This window comes from Vanessa tameamea, chromosome 29, assembly GCF_037043105.1.
Source record: "Vanessa tameamea isolate UH-Manoa-2023 chromosome 29, ilVanTame1 primary haplotype, whole genome shotgun sequence".
Lineage (NCBI taxonomy): Eukaryota > Metazoa > Arthropoda > Insecta > Lepidoptera > Nymphalidae > Vanessa > Vanessa tameamea.
In genome coordinates this window covers 1,988,069-2,015,451 of record NC_087337.1, presented here as the reverse complement: position 1 = coordinate 2,015,451, position 27,383 = coordinate 1,988,069, and the positions used below count along the sequence as shown (strand labels likewise).

Below are 27,383 nucleotides of genomic sequence, written 5' to 3'. Positions count from 1 at the left end.
ATCTACTATCAAAAGACTAGCAAGGTACGGCTGATACTTTATTAAAACTAATTCGATATAAACTATTCAAACAAAACAGATAATTTAGTACCTAATATTTATTTAAAATTTTCCGACTATATTTATTAAAGTTATGTATGAGTTTACTGTTTAATAATTAAATGATACCTTTTGAAAGGGCGTAACGTATTATATAGAGCTAGAGTTTAAATAAACAACAATTAAACAATTGTAAGTCTTTTATTCCAAAAATGTTTTATTATAAATGCGAGGCAACTTTTTTTCGGTTATGTACTATACGCATATGAGAATAACGGGACGTCCCACTTCCGAACACAGACGGGCACACGTTACATCGATATTCTCTTTTTTGTCCATGAATTTTGTCTAAATGTTTTAATCTCGAATGACAAGATTTGAAAGTCAAATCGCACACAGGGCAACGATACCGCTTTTTCGGACCATGAATCACAGCGACATGTCGATTTTTGACAACATGATTTACAAATACGAGGTCACATTTAGGACAAGCAATTTTTCCAGTTTCATGACACTTCTGATGAGCTCTTAACTTATGCTTGGCAGAGTATCCTTTTCCGCAAGTATAGCAAACAAAACTTTGATAATGTTCGTTCATGTGGCTAAATAAATTCATATAGCTTTCAAACAAAGTGTCGCAGTGGACACAGCGATATTCTGAGCTAGTCAAAACAAATGGAATTACGCCATCGCTATATTTAGAGTTAAAATTCTTTTCATGTTCTGTTATCAAGTGAGTTTTTAAGTCCATTAGGCTTCTAGAACTTAAGTCGCATAGACTACACTTTAAATCTGTTATATCAATTCTAAGTGGAAATGAATTCCGAACTTCTGGTTTATGGAAAATTATAAGCTTATCGTGCGCTTGGCTATGAGAACGTATTTCATTAACGTTAGCGCATATTTTAGGGCAGTAGGCGCACATAAATTTCCCGCGCATCCACCTAAAGGCCACCGCGTTTGAACATTCGAGAAGCAAGGCAGCGTTTGCTTTATCTTCTGTAACTCTTCGTACTTTTTTCCATTCAAATTTTACTGTTATATCCTTTGCGACTCCATCGCCTAAAAATAAAAAACAATGATTTTATATTTCATTTCTTTGAAAGATTTTCTTCCGTTTCAAGTACATTATCGTGGGTCAGTATGTGCCTTTTTAATTTCGACTTGCTTACAAAATACCAGGAACAATTGGTACAATCGTATCGCTTCTCAATCGGTTTATGAGTTAGACGAACGTGCGCTGCGCGTTTACAGCTCGTCTCAAAAGATTTACCACAAGTAAAACATTCGTACTTTTGCTTCTGCTGATCATGGCCATCTACCAAATGTTTCCCTCTCGCATAATATGTTGTAAAAACCTCCGGGCAATGTGGGCAAGTGTATCGAAAACCTTTCTTGTGAACTCTCGACCTATGACACATTCTAGCTACCCTCGTTTCTAGAATTTCATCGCACACTCCACACGGAAAGCTACCGATCTCGTGTGATTGAACATGCGTTCTGAATCGTGATTTGGATACGAACGCCTTTCCGCATGCATCGCAAATATAGTTTTTAAAGTGTGTGTTCATGTGTTCATTGATTTTACAAAAGCTTGTAAAATGCGCGCTACATATTTGGCATTCGAAACCGTTTGAATCGAGTTTAAATGGCAGTATGCCATCGTTGTAATCTGGATTTAGGGCTTTTCCATGAACAGACATTAGGTGTTTTTTCAAAAAATCTATGCTTTCTATCTTGCAATTGCAAATCCTACAATGTACATTAGAGACGTCTACCTTAACCATATTATTTTCGGTAAGTTTTGAAAATATTCGTTTAGTAGGTGCATCGGCAATATGAAAGGAGGTAACGTGATCGCGCAAAAGTAAAGGATCTACGAATTTAACGTCACAGTACGAACAATAATATGCGCTTTGGAACCAACGAAAGGCCCAAGCTGTGGAACATTCGAGAAGTGTCATTGCGTTTCGACGCATCATCGTTTTTGCTATTCGTTTATCTGATTCCTCTGGCAATTCGTTGTTTGCTCGCCGACGTCGTCGTTTCTGCCTGGCGCAAACATTCTCCTTTAACTTCCTAACCCGTCTAACTTTAACCCCCTCTGAATCCGCAAGAGCGGGACCTAGAAAACAAAATAATACTTTGTTACTAGCTTAGCACCAAAGCCCCAAAACATGCACTACCTAGATTCTTTAATTTTTATTCCTTATTCTAACGACAGAATAATAATTTTCGTCAAAATAAAAAAATACCGTAAAAACTTCTAATACTTTTATTTATAAAAAAAAAAAATACTTTTAACAGTGACTTGAGGAAAAAATACTGCCAAATTTCTTGTAATCCAAGGAGTATTCATTCATTTATCTCAGGATGATTTGCACGCAAATGCGCTAGAAGCAACGACTTCTGTTTAAACAACACGCCACACCATTTGCAGCTTAAATCTTCATGAATTTCCAAATGTGCTCTCAGCGCTCTATTTCTTTTAAATGTTTTGCCACAAATTGTGCAACAGAGGTTACGTTCACCAGTATGTTTAACCATATGCCTTTTTAATTCGTAGCCAGTTTTAAATAACCATTTACAGAAGGGACAGGCAAAATTTCGCTGCTGAGGAAAGTGGACTGATCTTACGTGGATAGCTCGTTTCCCACTCGTTTTGAAAGACAATTCGCAATGGGCACATTTATACAACACTTCCTTTTGCCTATGCTCTTTGTTTAAGTGGTTCATTCTTTCATAATAGCCTTCAAATCTCATATTACACTGTGGACATTCGTAGCGCGGACCTTTAGCGTGGGCGTGAGCTTTATGATAATCTCGGGCAGCACGCATGGTAAAAACTTGTTTACATTTGTCACACGGAAAAGTACCACTTATATGAACTTCTGAATGCTTCCGCAAACGAGGCGCTGTCATATAACCTTTACCACATGTAGCACAAATATAATGTTGATAGTGTATATTCATGTGTTCATAGAGCTTTAGAAAATTATTAAATGATTCTCGACATATCAAGCATTTCCACGCCTCTTTGTCCAAGAAGAATGGTAGTACACCATCTGGATGAGACGTATCGAAGTCAAAACCGTGTTCAATAACGTGATTACGCATTTCGTTAACCCCTTGAAAAGGCATGGCACATATCCTACAGCTCGCATCAGTCACGTCAATATTTATAAGTGACATTTCCTTAAATTTGCTATATATATCCTTAACGCAGTGTTGAGTTGAACATAGTCTGATGTGACTTCTCAATTCTGTACATTCAATGAAATTATCCTCACAGTAAGCGCATTTAAATCGATTTCTTTTCCACCTAAACGGACAGAGAGTCCAACATTCGAGAATAGCACTTGCATTCTTCTTGGTAGCCAGCCTCGCTTCGGCTCTTGCGCTTCTTTGATAACGTTTTTTTTCTGTAACTTTTAGAGGATCTTCTACAAGTAAATTTTCAGACGACTCAAGTTTTAACGCGGCCTCATTGCTCATTTTTCCGCGTTCTCCTAAAAAAGAAAACTTGTGTCAATTCTTCCACTGTCCAAAGAAATAAGAAGCAGCGCATGCGTCTTTTATAGCGTCCATTTGCAATATAATTTGCAGGGTTGCCGGTTTTACATTTCTTCCGATAATCTAAACTTTTTGTCATTGATTTATGCCTTATAGTCTTTTATTGACTTTAAACCCTAAAGATCTCAATTTTCTTGGATAAGATTTAAAAAAAAAACACATTCGTTTTCAGAATAATTTAATTAGGTTTCATTTAATTCTTAATAGATATTAACCTAATTGTATCGAGGAAATCTTAATATTTAATTCTGTATTAAACTAAAAGAATTAACATTCAAAAAGAATAAATTGTCATACCAATTCGAATATATTTACAACTTTTCATAAAACAAAAGACTTGTCTATTATAAAGATATAAATAAACATATTTCATCAACATTTATACAGAAACTAACAAGATATATATTTACCTTTTACTATTGGACATTAGACAGTAAAAGTCTACTATATTAGAATTTCGCGTACTCGTTTATGAACATATTTAGTGATATATATTAAAGACATAATTATGTGTTTATTCGGTTTACTTCTATTAACAGATCAAAGCAGGTGCGGGTTTCCATACAGCCCAAGCAGATCCGGGTCAAGAGCGTCAAAACTTGATAGGTGAACTTTATTTTAGGCATACAGTGAACCCACAACAAAACAACGTTAAAAATCAATCTCAAAAAACGTGTCGAAAGCACATTTAAAACAAATGTGAATTTAATTTATTCAATGTTTCGTGAAAGTATGTAGGGGGCGGCATCTGCTATAGGGCTAGAACCACGCCAAGCCAAGGTATCAGATCTGTCCCTGGCTCGAAGCCACAACTATTTCAAGAGTTCAACAAAATATGTTGCCCCGAATATTCTATATTTCTACATCAGAAATATAATATGCCACATCGCAAATACTACATTGTAGCACTTTAGACTTAATATAATATATCAACGTATATAATAACTACGTGATCTTGTTTCTATTGCAAATTAACATATAATGATATGATTGTCAAATTCCTACTATATGTCGAATGTTAAATTTAATCATAAAATACTTTACAATTCTATCATAAGTATCACTTCACTGAAATTCTATAATAATACAACACCACTAAGATTTAATACAATAGTAATACTAAACTAGCATGAGAAGTTTCATCGAAATCGATCCTGCAATTTCTTTGTTCAATATTTAAATATATCCCTCAACTTGTGAGCAAACATTTAAGTACGGTTGTAGAGCTAGCCGTCTGAGATCACACGCGTTATATTTTACTAAATAATACGATTAAAATCATAATAAATAAATTATAATTATCCAATAATTATATCGATACTCGTAATTGAATGCATAATATCAAACGTGAAAATGTTTTTTTGCTATATGTTTATCAAGAGACAATTTCGTAGCGAACCCTCTCGCACAGTGACCACAAGAGAAACCAAAATCGAGCTCCTTCTTCGTTCGGTGTACTTTGACATTGTGGTGGTATTTCTGCGAACGAGTTTTGAACATCATATGACAAGTCGTACATTCGTACATTTCCGCCCCCGGTTTGTAGTTATGGATCTCCATGAGGTGTCGCTTCCTCAATTCCCAAGTTGCGAACCTCGGCTTTTCCTTGCAATACACACACATATATGGAAGCGTCGTGTGCTGGGTTTTTATGTGAATATTCCTCTCTTCTAACGTTGAGAATGTTGCAATACATCTACTACAATTATATTTATTATCGTGGGGTATTTTCGTATGTGCCCTTAGAGCAACTTCCGTGATGAATCCTTCGCCGCATGTATCGCAAACATAATTCTGATAATGCTCTGCTGTGTGTTTCTTAAGAGATATGAAATCGGAGAATTGTATTTTACAAATGGCACATTTCCAATTCGAACCGTCGTTTAGTTTGAATGGCAGAACGCCGGGTTGAACGTCTATGTTGATTGGCTGTTTATGATCATTTTTGAGATGAGTCAACAATTCGTCGAGGGTATCTATGTGCATGAAACAAAGTTTACATTGTAAATCAGTTATGTCAACTTTGAGAAATTCTTTGCGTAATTTCCTACTAAACACGAGCTGGATATCAAAGTTCGCATGTCTTGATGCCATATGAGCTCGTAGACCATTCGGATCGTTAGACTGAACGCGACAAAATACACAATTGAAATTTTGACCCCAAGTCCTAAAGGGACAAGCGGTTGAGCATTGAAGGATAATTTCAGTATTAAAACGATGTTTTAAGGCCTTTCCGAAGCGCGGCTTATACGTGGCCTTGTAGCATTTAAAATTGCGCTCGTGCTGTTTAAGTCCATGTTCCGATAGAAATGTAGCCCCACATTTATCACAGGTAAAAATTTTCGCATGACTCCTCAAATGTCCGTTAATTTGAGAAAATTCAGGGAATGTTTTCTCACAATCTAGACACATCCACACGCCTGATTCGTTCTGCTTATACGGCAAAACGCCGAAAGGTACATCGAAATTAACCGTTTTTCCGTGATCACGAGATAAATGGCTCATAAACGTTTCAACGCTCTGCACATCTTCCGTGCACATATTACATTTAAAATGACTTATATCAACTTTCAGATCATCTACGACTTTATAGAAGGCGCTATTAAAATCGGCATTTGTATGTTTAGATTTGACGTGGTCTCTTAAAGCTTCCATAGGTTCAAATTCGTCATGACAGTAAGAACATAAGATTCTATTAAATCGAGTCTTAAAGGGAATAGCAGTAGAATGTTTAAGTATCAATACAGCATTTCGCCGTTGTGGGTTCTGCTTTACGGATCTTTCGAATAACCCTTTTTTTGGTTTACTTTCTTTTTCTTTGAGTCCGTCAATTTCCCTTGTGGACCCTAAAAAAAAGAAAAGAACCACATCATTATTTCAGTCTATTGCATATTAATTTTAGGTTCTTCGATCACGACAACATAACTATCATTGCGTTAAATATTCACAATTAAAATTTGAGGTTAAACTTCATTTATTCTTTCTATTTAAATTTGTCAACTATAACATATTTAGAGATGGATTATACATTATACATCAAAATGCTTTTTTGCTACGTGCTTGTCAAGAAATAATTGAGTTGTAAAGGCTTTAGGGCAGCTGTGGCATGGATAATTGAGTTCAGTGTCTTTTTTTATTCTGTGCGTTCTCGCCATGTGATTATATTTCCCCGACCGTGTCTTGAACGATTTCTGACAAGTCGCACACTCGTATTTATCAGCACCGGTCTTGTAATTGTGAACTTCCATTAAATGTTTTTTTCTTAATTCCCAGTTAGCAAAGCGAGGTTTATCCTTGCAGTAAACACACATGTACGGAGTCGATGTGTGCTGAGTTTTCACGTGCACATTCCTCTCCTCTAACGTGGAAAATGTTGCCACGCAACGACTACAATTATATTTGTTTTCATGAGGTATTTTAGTGTGCGCGATCATTGCCGATTCGGTTATGAAACCTTCGCCACAAGTGTCACAGACATAGTTTTGAAAATGCTCTGACGTATGTTTGTCTAAGGAAACAAAGTCTTTAAATTCATTTGGACACATTGTACATTTCCACATCGATCCGTTATTTAGTTTAAAAGGCAAAACGCCTAACTGAGCATCCGAATTAATTGGCTGCTGGTGATCATTTTTCAAATGATATGTAAGAGTTTCGAAATTTTCTATCGGCATAAAACATAATTTACACTGTAGATCTGTAATATCAATTTTAAGAAACTCCTTTCCTAATTTCTTATAAAATGCTGCTTGAACGTCATAATTCTCATGTCTCGTCGCTACATGACTTCGTAGAGTGCTTGGATCGTTAGTCTGAACCCTACAGAACACACAGTTAAAGTTACTTTTCCAAGTTCTGAAGGGACACGCTGTTGAACATTGAAGAATAATCTCAGCGTTCGTTCGAGGTTTCAGGACTCTACCATTACGAGGCTTATACGCCGTCCTAAAACACTTAACCTGACGACGATGATCTCTTAAAGCATGATCAGAAATAAAGGTCGTCCCACATTTATCACAGCTAAAATTCATAAAATGAGTAGCAATATGGCGTTTAAATTGAATAAATTCTATATACGTCTTCTGGCAGTATACGCACACCCAATGGTCGGACGCGTTTTGTTTGTAAGGTAAAACACCAAAACGCGCGTTAAATTTAACGGATTTATTATGGTCTCGTGATAAATGTCCCATTAGAGTGTCGACATCATGTATGTCTAGGTTACATAATTTACATTTTAAATTTGTTATGTCTACTTTAATCAAATTATCTTTAGTCCTATAGAAAACGTTTTTAAAATCGGAAGTAACATGTTCGGTTTTCATATGATATCGGAGTATCGTCAAAGTGTTATATTCATCATGGCAATATGCACATAATATCTGACTAAACCGGGTCTTAAAGGGGTAGGCAGTCGAATGCCTTAGTATAAGTTCCGCGTTACGACGCTGCGGCGTCTGATATACGAGTACTATTTTCTTTTTCTCACTCTCACTCTCCCTACGCCCACGAATTTCCAATGTGGACCCTAAAAACAAAAAAAGAAAAATTGGTCAATTATAAACCAAGTACGAACAAGCCGCAACTAACTCAACGGGACTATTAAAATATAAAAACTCGCAAACTATTCATTTTTTATTTACGTAAATGCGTGAACCAACAAGTATACTATTTACTACGTCTAAACTTCCAGTGTTATTTCTGGGTGATGAGATTTCATGTGACCTTTGAGGCTAACTTTCTGTGCGAATTGTTTGTTACATATAACGCAAATGAAGCGCTTATTTTCGCTGTGAATCCACATGTGCTGTTTCAAACTCTTGCTTCTTGAGAATAATTTCATGCAAACGTTACATCGATATGGTTTTTCGCCCGTGTGACCAAATCTATGTTCCTCCATTTGTTTCTTAGTACCGAATTTAAGGCCACAACATGGGCATACAAAACTATCGTCACTATGATTTAATTTAAAGTGACTATAAAAATGTTTTCGACAATCAAACGTTTCTTCGCAATCTGGGCAAGCGTACATCCTCTTTGGCCGCCCGTGTACTTCTACTAGGTGTTTCTGTTTGCCTTCCCATGACATAAATCTCTCCCCACAACTTAGACAACAAAAAGCCCAGCACTGTTTCGATATCTTCAAATGTTCTCTCTTCTTCTCCAGAGTAGGAAAATCCGTCCAGCACTTCCTACAAACGTGATTACCCGTGTGGCTACATCGAATGTGATATTTTAAAGCCTCATTTGTCAAATATGTTCGACCGCATACATCACACGTGTACTTCTGGTAATGCGAAGTGGTGTGTCTGCATAACTTGGTCAGCGATGGCATTTTCTTGTCGCAAATAAAACAAACCCATTTTTCAGTGTCCATTCGATACGGGTGCATTCCGATGTCGAAATTTGTGTCAATTTTCGCAACACCATGAAGATCGCGAAGGTGTTCAGCAATTTCGTCAAGACTATTACAGGGCGTCAAACATATTCTGCATCTTAAATCTGTTAAATCGACTTTTAGGTACTCTTTGCCTTTACCGCAATGTGCGAAGGCAGTAGTCACTGTGAAGGACTTGTGCAGATCGTCTAAATGATTTCTATAATCTTTGGGATCTTCGTACTCTTCACAGCAATAGACGCAAAGCATGGCCTTGCCTCGGACTCTGAACGGATACACCGTTGAATACTGCAACACTAGTTGGGCGTTGCGTTTAGCCATCTGTGTACGACTGACTGCGTGTTCCATGTCTAGAAAAGAAAGAAAAAATCCCTTTTTGACTCATTAATTCTTCTGCAACGCTCAAGATTTTTCTGTAACGTTTAAATATTAAAATATAAGCTAAAATTATTTCACCTATGTGTATCATAATCGCGTTTGTACCGTCAAATAAATATGTGTCTTGATAATTTTGTATCAAGATTTATTTTTAATACAAAACTACCAAAATAAAATAGAAACAATGTTGTTGATATTGTATGCTGTACCTGTTTTGTTTACTTTCATTCGATGTTATAATTATTTCAATAGATTAAATTAAATATGAGAATAACATAAAAATAATAATATTGATTTATGTTCAAAATATATCTAATGTTTTCTTAAGTACATTTCCATATAATTTATATATGTCAAGGAGCAATACGCTTGACGTAAAATTTATGTTTCCTGCTGAAATTAACATACGCTCTACAACCTTTTAGCATTATCTGTGAAATTAAACACCCATTTATCGCATAACATTTATAAGATTGTTTTAAACGCAATAATATTAAAATGCTAAAAGTTCTAAGTTCAAAAGATTTCCGATTCGGGATGATGGGTTTTCATATGAGACTTATAACTAACACGCTGATTAAACTGTTTATTGCACATACTACATTCGAATCTTTTAAATTCACTGTGTATCCACATGTGTTGATTTAAATTCGCCTTTCTCGGAAACGATTTGGAACAAACCAGACATTCGAAGAGTTTTAATCCTGTATGGATAACTGTGTGCTGCTCCAAATGTCGTTTCGTGCTAAATTTTCTCCCACACCAAGAACAGACGAAACTTATCCCAGCGTGAGTTGTTGCGAAATGAACTCTGTATGAATTTCTCGATGTGAAAACCTTGCCACATTCTGGACAGCAATGGGTCTTTTTCGCTTGACCGTGTACGCTTATCAAATGCTCTTCCTTTGCCGACCACTTCATAAATCTCAGAGCACAAACGAAACAATGATACGACCAGCATTTAGGTGAGGACTCGACGTGCTCTCGTTTCGCTTCCAATGAGCTGAATGTCTGCCTGCATCGTCTGCAAATCCGTTCATTCGTTATATGAGAGAATCTCATGTGTTGTTGTAGCGAACCGTTCGTCGTGTAGGACTTTCCGCACTCCTCACAAGTGAAATTCTGATAATGAGACGACATATGCCGACTTAGTTGGCGGAGACATGGAAAATTTTTATCGCATATCCCACATAAGAGCTTATCGTTTTCAAACTTAAAGGGCTGTATACCCAAATGGAATTCCAAATTGATTTTCTGGTCATGTACGTCGTTTAAATGTTTGGCTATTTCGTCCAGTTTCTTAAACGCCTTCTTGCATATCCTACAGCGTAGATCTGTGCAGTCTACTTTCAGATAGCCTTCGTAGGCACAGTGCGCGAATGCGGTTTCTACTTTGAAGGTTTCGTGTTCTTCGTCCATGTGCTTTCTAAAATGAGACGAATCTGCATATGACTCGCAACAATATACGCACATCAGTGACGTCTCCGGCAATCTGAACGGGTACGCTGTGGAGTATTTCACCATGACCTCGGCATTGCGTCTCGCGAGGGATAACGGACGAATCACGTCTAGAACAGACAGAAATGCCTTTGATCAAATTCTTTGATTAGGTTTTTCCATCGTAACGTCACATTATACAAGCCGGATTTCGATAGTAACACTAATACTTCGTTTGCCGTACTCTGAAGTCGAAAAATATTTTCATGCTACACAGAAACGTTATCAAACAACAAATGAGATAGGGATGTACTAATCTACATAAAGACTTATGTCTTAAGTTACGTAAATCACAACAAAAGTTTATAGCTATTCAACTTAGTATAGACTCTTCCAAATCAACTCACCTAAACGTTTAGTACAAATGTGTATTCAGGAAATAATAAAAAGTAACGAAATAATTTCTAACCAATTTATTTTTTTACATTAACAATCTACTTTTTATGTACAATGTCTCACATAGACTATGAAACGAAAACAACATATCCGACTAAGTTAATATAACAAAGAACTAAAATTATATATATCAAATATGATATAACAAACATTATTTATTAGCAAGACCCGAATATTAAGATAAGACGACTGTTAAAAACCTATTTAAATTATCATAATTTAGCACTTGTTTTCAACTGTTATAAATATATTTGAATTTATTTCATTTTTCGTAGTCAGGCACAATTGATTTTGCACTTTATTCGCCTTGTAAATAGAGTTGGAAATTATTCGTCGTTCTTTAAAACAGTTAGTACCATTTTCGCATTATTGTTTTGCATGCCTTGGAAGTCAACTAGATCTGGGTGATATGATTTCATATGAGTTTTCCAACTAACCCGTTGGTTAAATTGTTTATTGCACAGCGTACAACTAAAACGTTTCAGTTCACTGTGTATCCACATGTGCTGAACTAAATTCTTCTTCCTCGGAAATGACTTCGAACAGACAGGACAAGGAAACAGTTTCTCCTTCGTATGTATCACTCTATGATTCTCTAAATTGCGTTTAGTGTCAAACTTCAGACCACAGCAAGTACAAATGAAATTATCGTCCGTGTGTAGAATTTTAAAATGAACACGATATTTCTTACGATCCGGAAATACTTCACCGCACTCAGGGCATATGTAGGTCTTCTTTGGGGCTCCGTGGACATCCGTCATATGACTCTGTTTGATGTTCCACGTCAAGAATCTCTCCCCGCAAATATTGCACAAATGTGACCAACATTTTTTCGATTCGTTTAAATGTTCCCGCTTTTCCGTCAAAGACGTAAAGGTTTTCTTGCATTTCCTACAAATTCTTTCCTGACCTGTATGTGTGTATGTTATGTGATGCTTGAGAGTGGTTATAGTCGAATATGATTTCCCACACGCCTCACATGTATATTTCAAGAAATGCGACTGAGTATGTCTTGACAATTGTCTTAGGCACAAAGATTTCGAATTGCAAATGGCGCATGCTAATTTATCCTTTTCCAATTTAAATGGTTGCATACCTAGTTCGAATGTTAAATCTAGGGGCTGTTCGTGTTTATGGTACAAATGTTGAGCAACGTCTTCTAGATTATCGAACGGTTCCGTACAGAGGCGACAACGTAATTCCGTACAATCAGCTTTAATATAACCCTCGGTACAGTGAACGAAAGCCATTCGAAGATTGAATGTCTGGTGTTCCTCGTCCATATGCTTCCTGTACATCGAGGGATCGTCATAGCTCTCGCAACAGTACACACAAACCATAGAATCTTCGGGAAGCCTGAACGGGTACGCTGTTGTAAATTTCACGATAAACTCCGCGTTGCGCCTCGCCATGAAATACGCATCATTTTTGTCTAGAACAAAAAGAAATCCCTTGGTCATTCATTTGCTCGATCGTAACCAACCTATGTTACTTCATAATCCTCTTCAAAATTAAATTCATTTACTCTTTATCTTTTAAAACTTAGATAGTCTAATTCATTTTAATTTTATACGACGTCATCTTCTCTCTGCATCCGTTGATCTCAACTGGAAGGATCATTAATGATACGTGCCCTTAAAATGAGTCTAAACATCTATTACCTTAATCAATTTTCAAGTTTTCGTCATTGTTTACGCCGTCATCATTTCAGAATAAAATAATTCATACAAGAAGATACTTTGAATCTTTAGTTTAAACTATTGTATTTATTGTGTGATACAACTTAAGTTTTATCCAAAATTTTTAAAACTGTTTAAAATATGTCATATTGAAAGGGAATCGTTGGCATTTATATCAGTGTTGTCTGGAAGGTTAGCGGCGATTTGAAACATAACAAATCAATATTTTTATTTAATTGTATAAATGCCAATATATTTTATCATAAATATGGATGCGATACCGTCTTTTAGAACATTTTTATATGTATATAAGCCTATTCAAGCATCTGGTATATTTAAAGCTGTCCTCTTAGGTCAAAACAAAATATTTTTAATTATATAGTCAAATTCGAGTAATTTTGTATCCCAGAGATACCGCCGGTGTAGAATATCAAATATATATGTAAACCTTTAAAAGCGGTAACAAATTCTATAGCTACTGTATAAGTTGTAGACGGAAAATGTTATGAGCTTTTAAAATTTAATATATAAATAAATATATAACTTAAGTATCAGTATGTAAATTCTATAAATGATTTTATTTCGTGTAAACCATCAATAAAAATGAAGAATAATTGTTTTAGAATGATAAAATAAATTAAAATATTATAATATTGAATTTAATAAAGTGTAATTCATTATTAAAAAATACACCTTACGGTGTCTACCAATATTTCCGAAAATATTTTTTTAAATGGTAACATTCTGATAATTAGGAAATAACTATTGTCTATTTATTAGATTGCAATTAAGAAAAAAAAACTAATCATCTTTTATTACTATACATTTAATTTAATTTAATATACATCTGTTTAACAACATCGTAACACGCATGCGTACTCAATCCAAAACTACATTTAAAATATAATATTATTTGTGATTATTATGAATGATAAAATAAAAAAAATCGTTTATATTCAAATTGAAACTAAATGCACGTCGATAATATATCGCTACAACGCGAGAGGACCAATGAACTAATGGATCAGTGAAACCGTGGTCACAAGTTCACCAACTCCGGGTGATAGGATTTCATATGGGTTTTCCAGCTGACACGCTGGTTGAACTGTTTACTGCATATATTACACTGGAACCGCTTAAATTCGCTGTGGATCCAGCTGTGCTGTATCAGGTTCTTCTTGCGCGCAAACGATTTCGAACAAATATTACACGAAAACGACTTCTCCTTCGTATGGATCACTTTATGTTCCAACAGAGCCCGTTTCGTATCGAACTTCAAGCCGCAAAACGAACAGGAGAAATTATCATCCGTGTGAGACAGTATGAAGTGGGCCCGGTACGGATGCCATTTATCGAAAACTTTCCCACAATCCGGACACTTGTAATTCTTCGGTTTCTGACCGTGAACTTCAGCCAGATGTTCCGTTTTCAATTTCCTCGATATGAATCTCTTCCCGCAGATATTACAACTCTGAGGCCAGCAGCGTTCGGACGATAGAACGTGCACGCGTCTCTCCTCGCAGCTCGCGAACGACTTCTTACACTTCAGACAGATCTTGTACTCGCTGTGGCTGAACTGCATGTGCCGAGTCAGGTTCTCCTTATTTATGTACGATTTACCGCACGCATCGCACGTGTACTTGTGGTAGTGACAGCTCGTGTGGCGACTGAGCTCGCGAAGGCTCGGCAGTTTCAAACTGCACAAGGCACATACCCATTTCTCCGGTCCCAATTTGAACATTTGCATTCCTACTTCGATCTTTAAATTAATGTCTTTACCGTGGTCTTCGACTAGGTGCTGGGCCATGGACGAGATAGTATCACAGGGCTCCATGCAAATCCGACAAGCTAGATCTAAACAGTCGACTTTAAGGTATTCAGAGTAATTGTTCGACGAATGAGCGAATGCTGTGTCCACGTTGAAATCATCGTGTTCCTGTTTCACGTGCAGCCTGTACTGCTTCGGATCATCGTATTGTTCGCAGCAGTAGACGCAAACCATGGAATTACTGGGTATCCTAAACGGATACGCGGTTGAGTATCTCAAAACTAGTTTAGCGTTGAGACGCGCGGTGACTAACCAATCCACCTCTAGAACAAAGAGAAATAAGTGCCTTTGACAATATGTTTTAAGAGAGTTTATTTTGTTTATGTTTAATATATAATATTTACAACGGTTTCGGCGTTGATTAAAAATAATATGTGGTACTAGTCAATTAGTCATTTTATGGTACTCTATATCGGTGCATCCCGTACTAGTAAGAACGGCAAGTCCAACTTTAATGAGATGTAAATATACAATAGGTATAATTGAAAGTTATCCATAAAATTTCAACTTTGGCACATTCGAATTTCAATTTTACGATAATGAATCTGTTAACGATTTTATGATATGCATCTGTATTATTCTGTTTATATTCTAAAGAAGAACATTTTTGCCGAATTCCTACTCATTGTACCTTCATTATTTTATTTCGTAGCTCAATAATTATTTTTCGTTAATGGTTTATCTTTGAGTCAACTGTGTTAATGCGTCAACTGTGCTAAAATTCTTTCGAAAATGTCAGACAGAAATCTATTTGTTACGAGATCATTTATGATGGTTTCGATGATGAATGAAAATCTGATTTAATTAATATTTGAGTGTTTAATCGTTTAGAAACTTCATACAAGCTAAATTAATATATCGGTTTCAAATGGATTGTAAAACAAAATTATTGCTTAAAGGACATCGAAAATAATTTCGACGCATAAATTTCAAATCACATGAACACAAAGTTGCTTTTCCAATGTTAATATTTAAAATGGTCGATGAACGCATTGCGTTTCACATATTAAATTCATATATTTTAGATTAATTTCCACATTTTTTAAATAAAACAGGCATTTAAAATAGACAGCCTTTGTCAGTTTCTCAGAAAAAAAAAAACAATCATCATCGACTGAGTTCTATGTCGTTTACTTATTTCAATTTCACGCGTTCAAAACGACCTTTGCATCCCATAGTCCTATTTAGTTTTGCTAAATTTTTCTAAGCCACCTACCTCAGTGATTTTCATAAAAGTCATGGCACCTTCTTCTATTCTGTATTCTGACATTAAATATGACTTATTCAAATTTCATATTATCTTGGACATATCCCAATTTGAAATTGTAATATAGCTAATTTTATGAAACCTCACGAAACCTATCTAGAATATATGAAACGAGCAATTTGTACAAAAACTTATCCTGGGATTCGCTTTCTTAAAGATATTCCATCCATTATTGCAAAGAAAGAGAACTTTACCGAATATGTTTCAAATGTATTTTTAAAACTACGTTGAATCAACCTCGAATAGTTCAATCACTAACGATATTATTATAAATAAAACATTGTATTCGTGTGTATAACCAATATAATAACTTCTTCATTATGTCGAGTTATAATCTAAACAATTATAAATCTACCAAATTTAATTGTCTATAAGTAAAATACAAATTTCCGCAGATCGAATATAATACTAACGACAGCCTATTTTAATTTTAACTACTTACTTAATATTTTTGTACGAACATTTATTTTCAGATCTAATAAGAGTTGCCAGAGGTCTTGAAACCGAATACCGGATATTTTGGGTAAAAAAGCCCCACTGACAGTCATTTTTTTTAAATGTAAATAAGATATTTTGGATCTATTATCCGAAAATTAAATATCCTAAAATTCTTAAAATTTAATTCAGCCATAAACTTTTTAGCTTTAGTGTTTGGTCAAATTTAGAAAGCTCAACAAAAGCTAAGCCGACCTGAGTAACTTGCCCGGACACGCACCCAAAAAGCCTAACTATGTCCGACCTCATCCGGAAATCTGGCGACCCTAGATCTAATATAAATGATATTGTAGATATCTTCGAAAACCATAAAACATTAACTATGCCTAATTTCTAAGAATTTACGACGTATAACTAACATGGGTGGACAAATGTCTTTTATATCGTGACCGACAGATAAACTTCATGCCGCAGTGTTTGCAAATGACACAGTCCTTCGAATGTTTAAGTTTAAAATGTTGGTAATATGCACTGCCCTTGCTGAACGTTATGTTGCAGTCGGCACAACGGTCAATACGCTTGCTCTGTCCGTGTTCTGTTTCCATGTGTCGTTTCCTAATCTTCCAATCGTGAAATCTCTCCGGGCATTTCGAGCAACAGTACGCCATACAAGATTTCTCCGTTCTCCTGTGTTTCTCCTTCGCTTCCATGTTTGGAAAAACTTTACCGCAACGTCTACACGATACTTTGTACTCTTGGTGTTTGGAACGAACGTGTCTCAACAAGCCCGTCGTTGCTACGTAACTCTTGCCGCAGAAATGGCACACGTAGCTCAAGAAATGTGTTATCGTGTGTCTGTTCAGGTGGAAAAGCGACGGACAACTCTTCCCGCAAACGACACAGTTGAAAGCGTCTCTGCGTAGAACATACGGCATCACACCTAGTCTAGCATTAGAATCGATCGCTTCGTTATGCACTTGCTTGAGATGTTCCGCTATAGTTTCTAGGCTTTCGAATTGTTGGGAACAGAGTCTACATTTCAAATCCGTGAGGTCCGCCTTTATGAATTCAAGTTTCGGCAAGTTGTGAAACGCTACTTTTATATTGAAGGTGTGGTGTTCCTCGTCCATGTGACTCCTGAACACGTCAGGGTCATCGTAAAGTTCCTGGCAGTAGACGCACACTATGCACTTATCGTTTACTCTGAAGGGGTACGCGGTCGTACATTTTATGATCGTCCCGGCGTTACCCCGCGCAGGATCGGACCATTCCTCTAAAACAAAAAAATGACCGCTATACCGACTGCAGTGAATTTTCCATATTAGTTTGGATACGTCTTTGTTTCTTCCAATAATTCCGTATGATAATTTCTATGCGTCCATTTTTACAATAAACTTTATATAACTTTTTACTCATCGATAGAACGAAACGTTTACACGTATGCCTTTCGCAAGCCTAACGACATTTATAGTGAGTAATATTTACATAATTTAGTTAATGTTATTTACGATCAATTCAATAATAATAGCTGAGAATTACTATCGGGAACGGATAATCCATTGTTTTGGATTTAACATACTTATAACTAGAAACAACTTGCCAATCGAAATCACAGACATACAACACACACAAATTACTTCATTAAAGGAATAATATATGATTTCATTTCGCAAAATGTTCGACTTGGAAAATATTTCTGGACGATTTTATAAGTGTAACATCTGGAGTTAGAATTAAAAAACGATACTAAATCCAATGACCACTAAATCAGAATGAACAATTCAAAAAGCAATACATTACATACTTTTATAGAACATCGTCCAAAAAACTTAGACAAGTCAAGAATTTATTGGGCCCCAAGCGTGGACAGGTTTCGGTAGTTCCAAAAAAAAAAAAACTCTATTTTCGAAATTGTATATTTCATACGGGCATGAATAAAACCCAAAATTGTCTCTCCTAACTACCACACTGGTTCATAGACTTACCTGAGAACTCGTAGATAATACAGAATACAATCCTTAGAGTTCAAAATCAATCGTTGTTTGACCGTTATTTTAAATATGTAAGCAGACTTGGAAGTGGACCATCTGATTAGGTTAAATCAATCATTGATAATTTCACTTCTTTGAATCACTAAACTTAGGAACTAAGGTCCCCTATAAACTTGTATTTCTTCTAAAATCATCTTTTGAAACAAACATTTTAGGTCGATATTCAATATAAAAGAATCAAATCTATCTTTCCATTTGAGGATATAACGAGACGTGTCCACACTTACAAATAAAATCATGCAAAGTTTTACAAGTAATCGTCAAATTTTCTGCTGTGTTCGTGATATTTTAGAAAACGAATTAGTATTAAAATTTAAATAATGTACAATTGTATTATTGTTGAGCCGTGACGGGGGCAGATGAGACGTTTAGATGATGTGAATCTTAACTGATGATTGTGATCGTTTAAGTTTCCATGTTCTTAATTGTGTAAGTAATAAATCTCGTACTCGACAGTGAAGGGAAACAACGTAAGGAAATGTGACACATGTATCCAACCACTCCGTAAAAACGAGAGAAGGCCTTAACCGAGCAGTGTGACATTCAAAGACTATTACGTTTAACAATTGTTTTAGAATTAAGAAAAATTCAATAAGACTTCAAGAAACGACAGGTGATTTTTATAATCGCACGTACATATATATATTATGTTATGTTATACATATATATATTATGTTATGTTATACATATATATACATTTTATGAAATGATTTTATCAATTCTATTATCGTGGAGTTTAGCAAATATAATAAAGTTTCTAGTTACTTGTTACTTATTCTATAAAGTTGAAATTCTCTTTCCTGTACTATAAATATATGCGCGTATCATGCATACAAACATTCAAATCATCACTGTTTATTGGTGAAAAACGCATTAAAATCCATTGAGACGGTGAGAATCTACTATGTTTAATACTATCTAACTCACGGAATACGATACTCACGACATAAATCTAATTACATATATAAGATATTCCACGAACAGGTAGATGGCGTTAATGCGAAATCTTTTGTTTTTATATTGTATTTCGTTTCATAATACCATGATAAAATACTTATATAAGTATCATGACCCAGCTGACTTTGTATACGAAACTTTAAAATAAAAAAATTCTAATTTCTTTTTATTTATTGTATTGTATCTCTAACTTATCACAGAACATCCTTACTTGGTAAACTTAATAGGCTTGCAAATATTAAAGTAACAATGAATATACATTACAAGCGTATACTACATGTTTAGTACGATAAGGGCACATCTAGAATCCAAACTAATAACTGATGTTCTACTAAACCAATACACGTAAAACTTATACGAGAAGTTGCAGCGCGTTTTGGAGAAAGTTTTAGTATATAATACTATTATATAAATATCTGTGCTATTGACCAACAAACATACGTAAATTTAATGTTCCTCTATATACTGAACGCCCTACGTGACCGTCGTATATCTGATAAGACATTGAATTTCATAAAAACAAAAAAGGCTCAAACCTTAAAAAGAAACTTAGTATCAGTGATTACAAATTACTATATATTTGAATACAGCAGAAAACAAGACAATTAGTTATGGGGGGGGGGAGAGAACTGCCGTGAACATAGCAACATACCTGTATCGTTAAAAATGATTAAATACGTTTCATAGCGACAACCAATTATGAAAAAAAAAAACCTCACAAGAAACCCATAAGCTAACATTGTTATTTGCATGTGTGTCAAGTATTTTCTTTTATAATCTATACTATATCTATATGTTGCTGAATACCTAACCTAACCTAAATACATATAATACGTCAAACCGAACTTTAAAGTTGAACGCGACAACGCACCAAAATAAGGCTTTTATTTGCATGCCCTTTTGGAGTTTAATCTTTAGTTTCACCTAGCAACTGATATGAGAATCCCCCTCCATCCGGATAATTCCAGGAAAGAGAAAGAGAAATATCCCTGACTGACTTAACAAGAGACCTCCAAAATTTAAGTCCGATTGCCTAGAAATTTAGCATAGTCACACCTTTCGTGACATAGGCACTCACTAAGAATGGAATTTTACCCGTACGAAGTCAGACAACAAGTTTGTTATAATTTAATAAACGTTGCATCGTTTGGACAAATATGCAAAATAAGACTAAGCTAATTTGGTGGTAGGGCTTTGTGCAAGCCCGTCTGGGTAGGTACCATCCACACGTCAGATATTCTTTCGCCAAACAGCAATAATAATACTTGTGTCCCAGTTTGTAGGCTAAGTGAGCTATTGTAACTACAGGCACATGGAACATAACATCTTAGTTGTCAAAGCTGATAGGACTTCTAGGGAATTGTTAATATATCTCAGAAACGGTGACTCATGAAAGAAAATGTTTTTCTTGATAATTTAATGATGTACGATTTTTGTCTATCTCATGATAAAACTAACAGTTTGGCTGAAGAACGCAAATAAATCTATATTTACGAAATTCGACCTTGAGTTCATTTATTGTACACACTATACGAATGTTTTAACCTTTAAGGTCTTTAAAAAATGAGCTTATATTTTTCAATGACTGACTGATAAAACTACTGAACCAATATACATAAAACTTATATCAGAAGATACGGAGCGTTTTGAAACAGATATATCCCTGCACTTCGCAGTTCAACCCTAAATCTACACTATGAATGACTAACATTCTTGTAAAAAAGAAAAAAAAACAAAATTAGCTCAATAAGTATTTCCAGATGTATTCTGAATGACTTACGTTCTTGTAAAAAAAAAATCAACACAATAGGTATATCCAGACGTATTCACAGCAGTCCCCCCCCCCTCATACGTATAACAGAACATTCTAGACGCTTACCTTTCTTCTTCCTCGGCTCGGGCTTCTCTTTACTCGACGTCGCGATATCCTTTTTCGTCTTAGCCTTCTTCGCGGGCGTTACTTTCGTCTTAGACGAAGATTTCCTCTTAACAGTAACTTTAGCGTTATCGATCAAGTCCAGGACATCGACCGATTCCTTCTTCGGTACTTTGCTCGCCAATTTCGTTAAAGGCTGGTCGTCAACTAGAACACAAGATTACTCGTTAGGTTTTATTGAATATTTTAACGGTACCAACACAATAGGCATTAGTTATAAGTGATGGTTAACTACGACCTTCTCTACTTTTAAAAAGACAAGGCTTGAAGCCTATGCCACTACACTGTTCCAATATAGAACGATGGATACAAATGTTATTTAGTGTTAAGATTTTTCACCGTTGAGAAAATAATTACGCATAGTGAAAACTAATAATTTGTCTACGACTAAACTAGAACTAAGATACAGTTTCAAGTGTATCTCTATATTAAATCTTTTTGGATCGGTTATTCATCTTCCAAAATATATTATGTAACATTTGAATCCGTTAATTGAGCTCATATGTTGTATTTGAATTTCGTCGCGACATTTTCCTTCTAATCTCATCGTAATCTTCGATTTGCCACAGCTATATCGAGTCGCTACAGTACGTCAGGTCAATCGTTTATATTAGAAATACTGAACCAGGACCCCAATTCAACTAACAAATCGTCATTTTATTGAAATCGAATCGAAACTTAATCGCCTTTAAAACGTTTAGCGGAGTGCCTATTCTGTATTAAATCCCAACCATAAGAGGAGAAGAGCCAAATAAACAACATCTGAGAGCGAATTCAATATCATTCGAATGGTCGAGAATTTAATTAATCTATGATATCCAGGAGCCGAGATGGCCCAGTGGTTAGAACGCGTGCATCTTAACCGATGATTTCGGGTTCAAACCCAGGCAGGCACCACTGAATTTTCATGTGCTTAATTTGTGTTTATAATTCATCTCGTGCTCGGCGGTGAAGGAAAACATCGTGAGGAAACCTGCATGTGTCTAATTTCAACGAAATTCTGCCACATGTGTATTCTACCAACCCGCATTAGAGCAGCGTGGTGGAATATGCTCCATACCTTCTCCTCAAAGGGAGAGGAGGCCTTAGCCCAGCAGTGGGAAATTTACAGGCTGTTTATGTTATTTTATGTTATGTTATGATATTCACTATGGATTTGCGATGAATTGCAGTTATCGAAACTTTGGAAGTAAAATTAAAGTTCATATAAATTGTCAAGTGGAATAGTGTTGTATTATAAATAAAGATATATTAATCAACTGTTAGTAACCCAATATAGCCGAGCTTTTAGCAAATGTATATATATATAACCATAAACGAACTGTTCTACCGGTTCTTCTCGGTAGAATCTACTTTCCGAACCGATGGTAGCTTTACATTTCATGAACATGTCGTTTCAAAGTGCTTTTCGGAGCCCACTTTGATAAAGAATATTTTGTTTTTGATTTGATTTAATAGATGTGTCAAAATTTCATTCAAATCGCACAGGTTTCGCCACAGATAGTATATAATCGGGATTAGCACATAAGATATCTTTGTCTCGGTAAATGGCATGTTTTGAACATTAATAAATCCATGACATCCGCACAAACTGATCAACTGCGCAAGAGACGCTGCACTGCACAAAACCTCAATGGAGCGAGTTCAGACATATGACCATTGATATTTCCGCGGTTCCCTGATTTTACAAACTTCAGGCTGTTACTCAGAATTTCTTAGCGGAAAACCTCGAAAACTTCATACTGACCCGACTCAGGACTCATACCCAGAACTTTGATAACGATGGACACATTACCACTACTTTTAGAAACCCTTAATGAATATCAATATGAAAACTTTTAACATAAGTGAAGTCGTTAGTAACTTCAGACAATAATTTAGATCCTAACCCCATGTTCCACCCCCCGTTACTTAACGGGATAGGAAATTGCATTTTTAGCAGAACGTAAGCGAACTGGCAAATGGACCGGCTGATTGTAAGTGTTCACCCCCTCCCATAGACATCGGCACCGTTAGAAATATAAACCATCCCTTACATCACCAATACACAACCAACCTTATCCAGAACTAAGAAGTTATGTCCCTATGTTGTGTCAAACTGACTCGGTCAACCTTCTAACCGGAAACAATCAAAAACTTTCATTGAAAGTATAACACCTGGCCTTATTGCCTTTACTGATGACAGGAGGGCTGGTTACTTATCGCCCACGGGGTCGGAATTCAACGGGGAAACGCTGCTAGCATTCTTGCTACCATTCCACACCATCATGAAGTAACTGTTTCTCTCCTTAACATTATAATGATTGTTCAAAAATTTCTTAACATATAAGGTACTCACGGTCATCATAATCGTCGTCATCACCAAAATCGGGCCGGTCGTCAAATTCATCATCATCGCTCTGTTCCTTCTCCTCCTTAACTCGCTCCACTTTCACCTCCTTGTCGAGGTCTACTCCCACTGTAAGAGGAACCATCGTTTTATTATATTTTGTCTCGAGTGACTTACCCCCCCCCCCCCCTTCTTCAGCTTCCAAGGAACGGCATTTTCTTTTACTTGTAAAGAGATAGACAAATCGATAAATGATTAATCTAATGCTGGTAATTGGTCGCCATCGGCAAACATTGGCGCTGTAAGAAATATCAAACATCCCTTAAAACGCCAATACACCATCAACTCTAGGAAATACGGTGTTATGTCCCTTCTGCCTGTACTCTGACGCAATCACCCTTCAAACGGGAATACAAAATATTACATTTCTATTTGATAAATGGCTAATCTACACTCTTAAAGAAATTACTATACCTTCCAACTCCGCCAGTGAGCTACCCGGGTCTAGATATTGCATGAAAGTACGCTCGCACTCCTGGACCTGCCTCTTGAAATCCGCCGCATCACGTAGCCTCGATATACACGGCTCGCATATGAGTCGACTGTGGCTGTTCGGCCCACCAGATTGCGAATACGCGATCTGGAAATATCAATTAGATTTAAAACTTTGAATTTATCAAACCACAATTATTATTTTTTTTTTTTTATGAAAACACGAATTCAGATTCAAGCTTTGGCGCTTATTCCACCACGCCGATCCAGTGCGTGTTAATGGACACACGTGAAAGAATTTAATTGAAATTAGACAGATGCACTCCTCGTGGTTTTTTCCTTCACTGCCGAGCACAAGATCAATTATACCGAAACCATCTCCTCAAAGGGAGAGGAGGCCTAAGCCCACCTGTTCCCACAGGCTTCATATTATAATTAACAAGATATGAATTTAACATTTATTTGCTCTTATTTCCATATAATAATAATGAATCGAAAATTCGTTGCGAAATATTGGAGAAAAAGATACCGAACTAGACGCCAATTCAACTAACTAATCGGGATCATACGATCCCGATGATATTCCCATCCAACTTCGACTGAACGGCAAATATTAGAATAGAAAATATAATGTTATTAGAATAGAAAAATGGCAGAATGATAACGATTACATTTAGATCCGATTGCTATAAACTGACAATTTTTCAAATTTGTCAAATTAGCACACTTTGGCTTGTAGCCTTTGTTGTCTCAATAATGGGGGTTTTCTTTTAAATGACAGCATAAAACATTCCATTTCTAAATCCAAAGTCAAAAGTTCTCAATTTTAAATCTATTGTTGCATATAACAACTTTTTTTTACAGTAGTAGCACCCCATTATCTATTTATTATACCTAAAGCTGCCAGAGGGGATGATAAGCTCTCAAGGCGGTCAGGATAGATACTGTGTTTTTCATTACTAGGTGGCTATTATATCATTCGGCTATGAACAGTAAAATTAAAGCAAACTAAGGTATTAACAGTCAATAGCACTTATTGATAAATGAACAATCTTTTCTAAAGCCACAATAAAATTGAAATAGCAAAAATTTCAATATCATATGAGTATCAGCAAAGACGCATTGGGAATGCATGAATAAAAATAAAAACTAAGATTCAGATTACAATCTAAAAATGCCAATCCATAATAGAAATTACCCAATTAAAGACAAACTGGCCGAATATAATTCAGACCAGCTTAGAAATCCAGAATCCAACCAATAACACAACTCAACGAACATCAAACGAATATTACAAGCCAGACTATATATATATATGTGTGTGTATATATATATATTAAACTTATAGATTCTTTCCAAACTGACTTGAAATTTCACTTTTAATAGCCAAGTTACAATAACTACTAAGAAAACTATAAAAATGTTTAAACATGGACTGAAGTCTACAGAGATATAGCTATTAGTTTAAAAAAAAATTGAATTGCTAAAGATTATTACATTAATATGTATTTATTTACATCTCATAAATTTATAGTCTACACCAATCAAAGAAGGACTAAAAGCTCGGCTATATTGTAAACCACTAACAGTTTTTTATTAATATATATTTATTTATAACACAACACTAATTCCCTCAACTTCTAATATCCCTTTAAATTTTACTTCCAAAGTTTAACAGCTTCATCAATATACAAAATGCCACTTTTTTTTGCAAATCCATAATTAATATCAGAGATTATTCAACAACTCGAATAATTATATTGCATCAAATCAATGACAAATGTTGTTTATTTGGCTTTCGTCCTCTTGTAGTTAGACTAGACTAGTTGTAAGTTAATTTATTTAAATCCTTACTACATGCAGTGTTTATTTATAGTTAGCATATCATTTTGTTTCGGTAATTTATAAGTTTGTAACTGCCATGAATACAAATGTTGAGTTAGTAAGCTTAGTAAATAAAAAAAAATCGATGCTAAACTTCATAAATCCACTTGTAAAGAGATAACTTATTCTTAGTCCTTTATTCGGATTAATATCTAAAATAAGCTTTTAGGAATACAAGAACATAGTTTCTCCTAAATTTGTTTTTTTAACTTCTTAGTTTAGTAGTATAATTTCAGTTTGAGAACAGACTTATAATTAAAAATATATATACAAGATTTACTAGTAATAACTTTAATAAGTAGAGGCATTTCTATTTCTTTCTCGAAGTATGTATTTTATTATGAAAAGCCTTTTATTATAAAAAAATACTGGAAACTAAAAAAAAGTTCATTCATGTAGTGTATATAAAAGAAATATATTTTGACAAATTTCATGATGAAATAAATGTTTCAGAATATTCGTAATATCGTTTGCTGATTTTTTTAATATTGCGGAAATAAAGAATGAAAATCATTTGCGATTCGGTACCTATCGACAAGATTTCATTATTGATTTTGTAAGCCAACCAAATGAAATTGTCACAAGCTGCGTCGCTTTAAGATCAATAACAAAGGCAATCAGATTCAGTCGGGTTATATACAAAAAGTTAGAACGGCAGAAAATGGACGCCAACTGTTAATAGCCGATTTATAATACATATAAGACTTACACTTAAATCAAATGTTTCAGACAACATCTCAGCATACACTTCTCTCTTGCCCATCCAAAAATATTCGGTTGAAATGTCTTTGTAGCATCCTTCAGTAAGACAACATCGGCACACAGTAGGCCCCGGTCGCCATTCCGTAGTTTTTGATGCCATTTCTCAACTTATTAACACTTATTTTCACAGAAAATATTTTTATCACATGTTATTATTAACTTAAAACGTTTATTGTAAAAAATTATAGGCCATTATTTTACATTTTTCAAGTTATCACTACATTTGCACAATGGGACGCCATCGGATACCGAAACAAGCGTCAAGCGTGAAGCATTAGTAGTCGCGCTAAACGCGCACCATTGCCATTGGCCACTGGCGCCACTAAATACTAGACTGGACTTCAAAAACCAGTTTTGCCAATAGTAAAAAAAAAATCAATAATTATTTATTAAAGCTTTAGCTATGTAATAATTACAAGATAAAATTAATAAACTTGAATAAGGTTGACTTGAATTCAAAGAGTCATATTATCGTAGTTAAC

At 35.3% G+C, this 27,383-nt stretch overlaps 1 protein-coding gene across 19 annotated transcripts in view; it reads right to left on the bottom strand.

Annotated features, from left to right (window-relative positions):
* Positions 1 to 27,207, bottom strand: part of LOC113395900 (gastrula zinc finger protein XlCGF57.1-like) — a 40,729-nt gene extending 13,522 nt beyond the window's left edge. For 9 of the 19 annotated variants that reach the window (XR_010309755.1, XM_064219761.1, XM_064219760.1 and 6 more), the window contains exons 1-4: positions 26,849 to 27,207; positions 24,238 to 24,403; positions 23,773 to 23,892; positions 21,378 to 21,581 (exon numbers count right to left, since the gene is read on the bottom strand). Coding sequence is in view for 18 of the 19 variants with exons in the window: in XM_064219761.1 (XP_064075831.1) it covers positions 21,378 to 21,581; positions 23,773 to 23,892; positions 24,238 to 24,403; positions 26,849 to 27,001 (643 nt within the window). In the remaining variant the exon portion in view is untranslated. The other 10 variants (XM_026633633.2, XM_026633630.2, XM_026633622.2 and 7 more) reach the window with 10 other exon arrangements.
* Between the last annotated feature and the right edge of the window lie 176 nt (positions 27,208 to 27,383).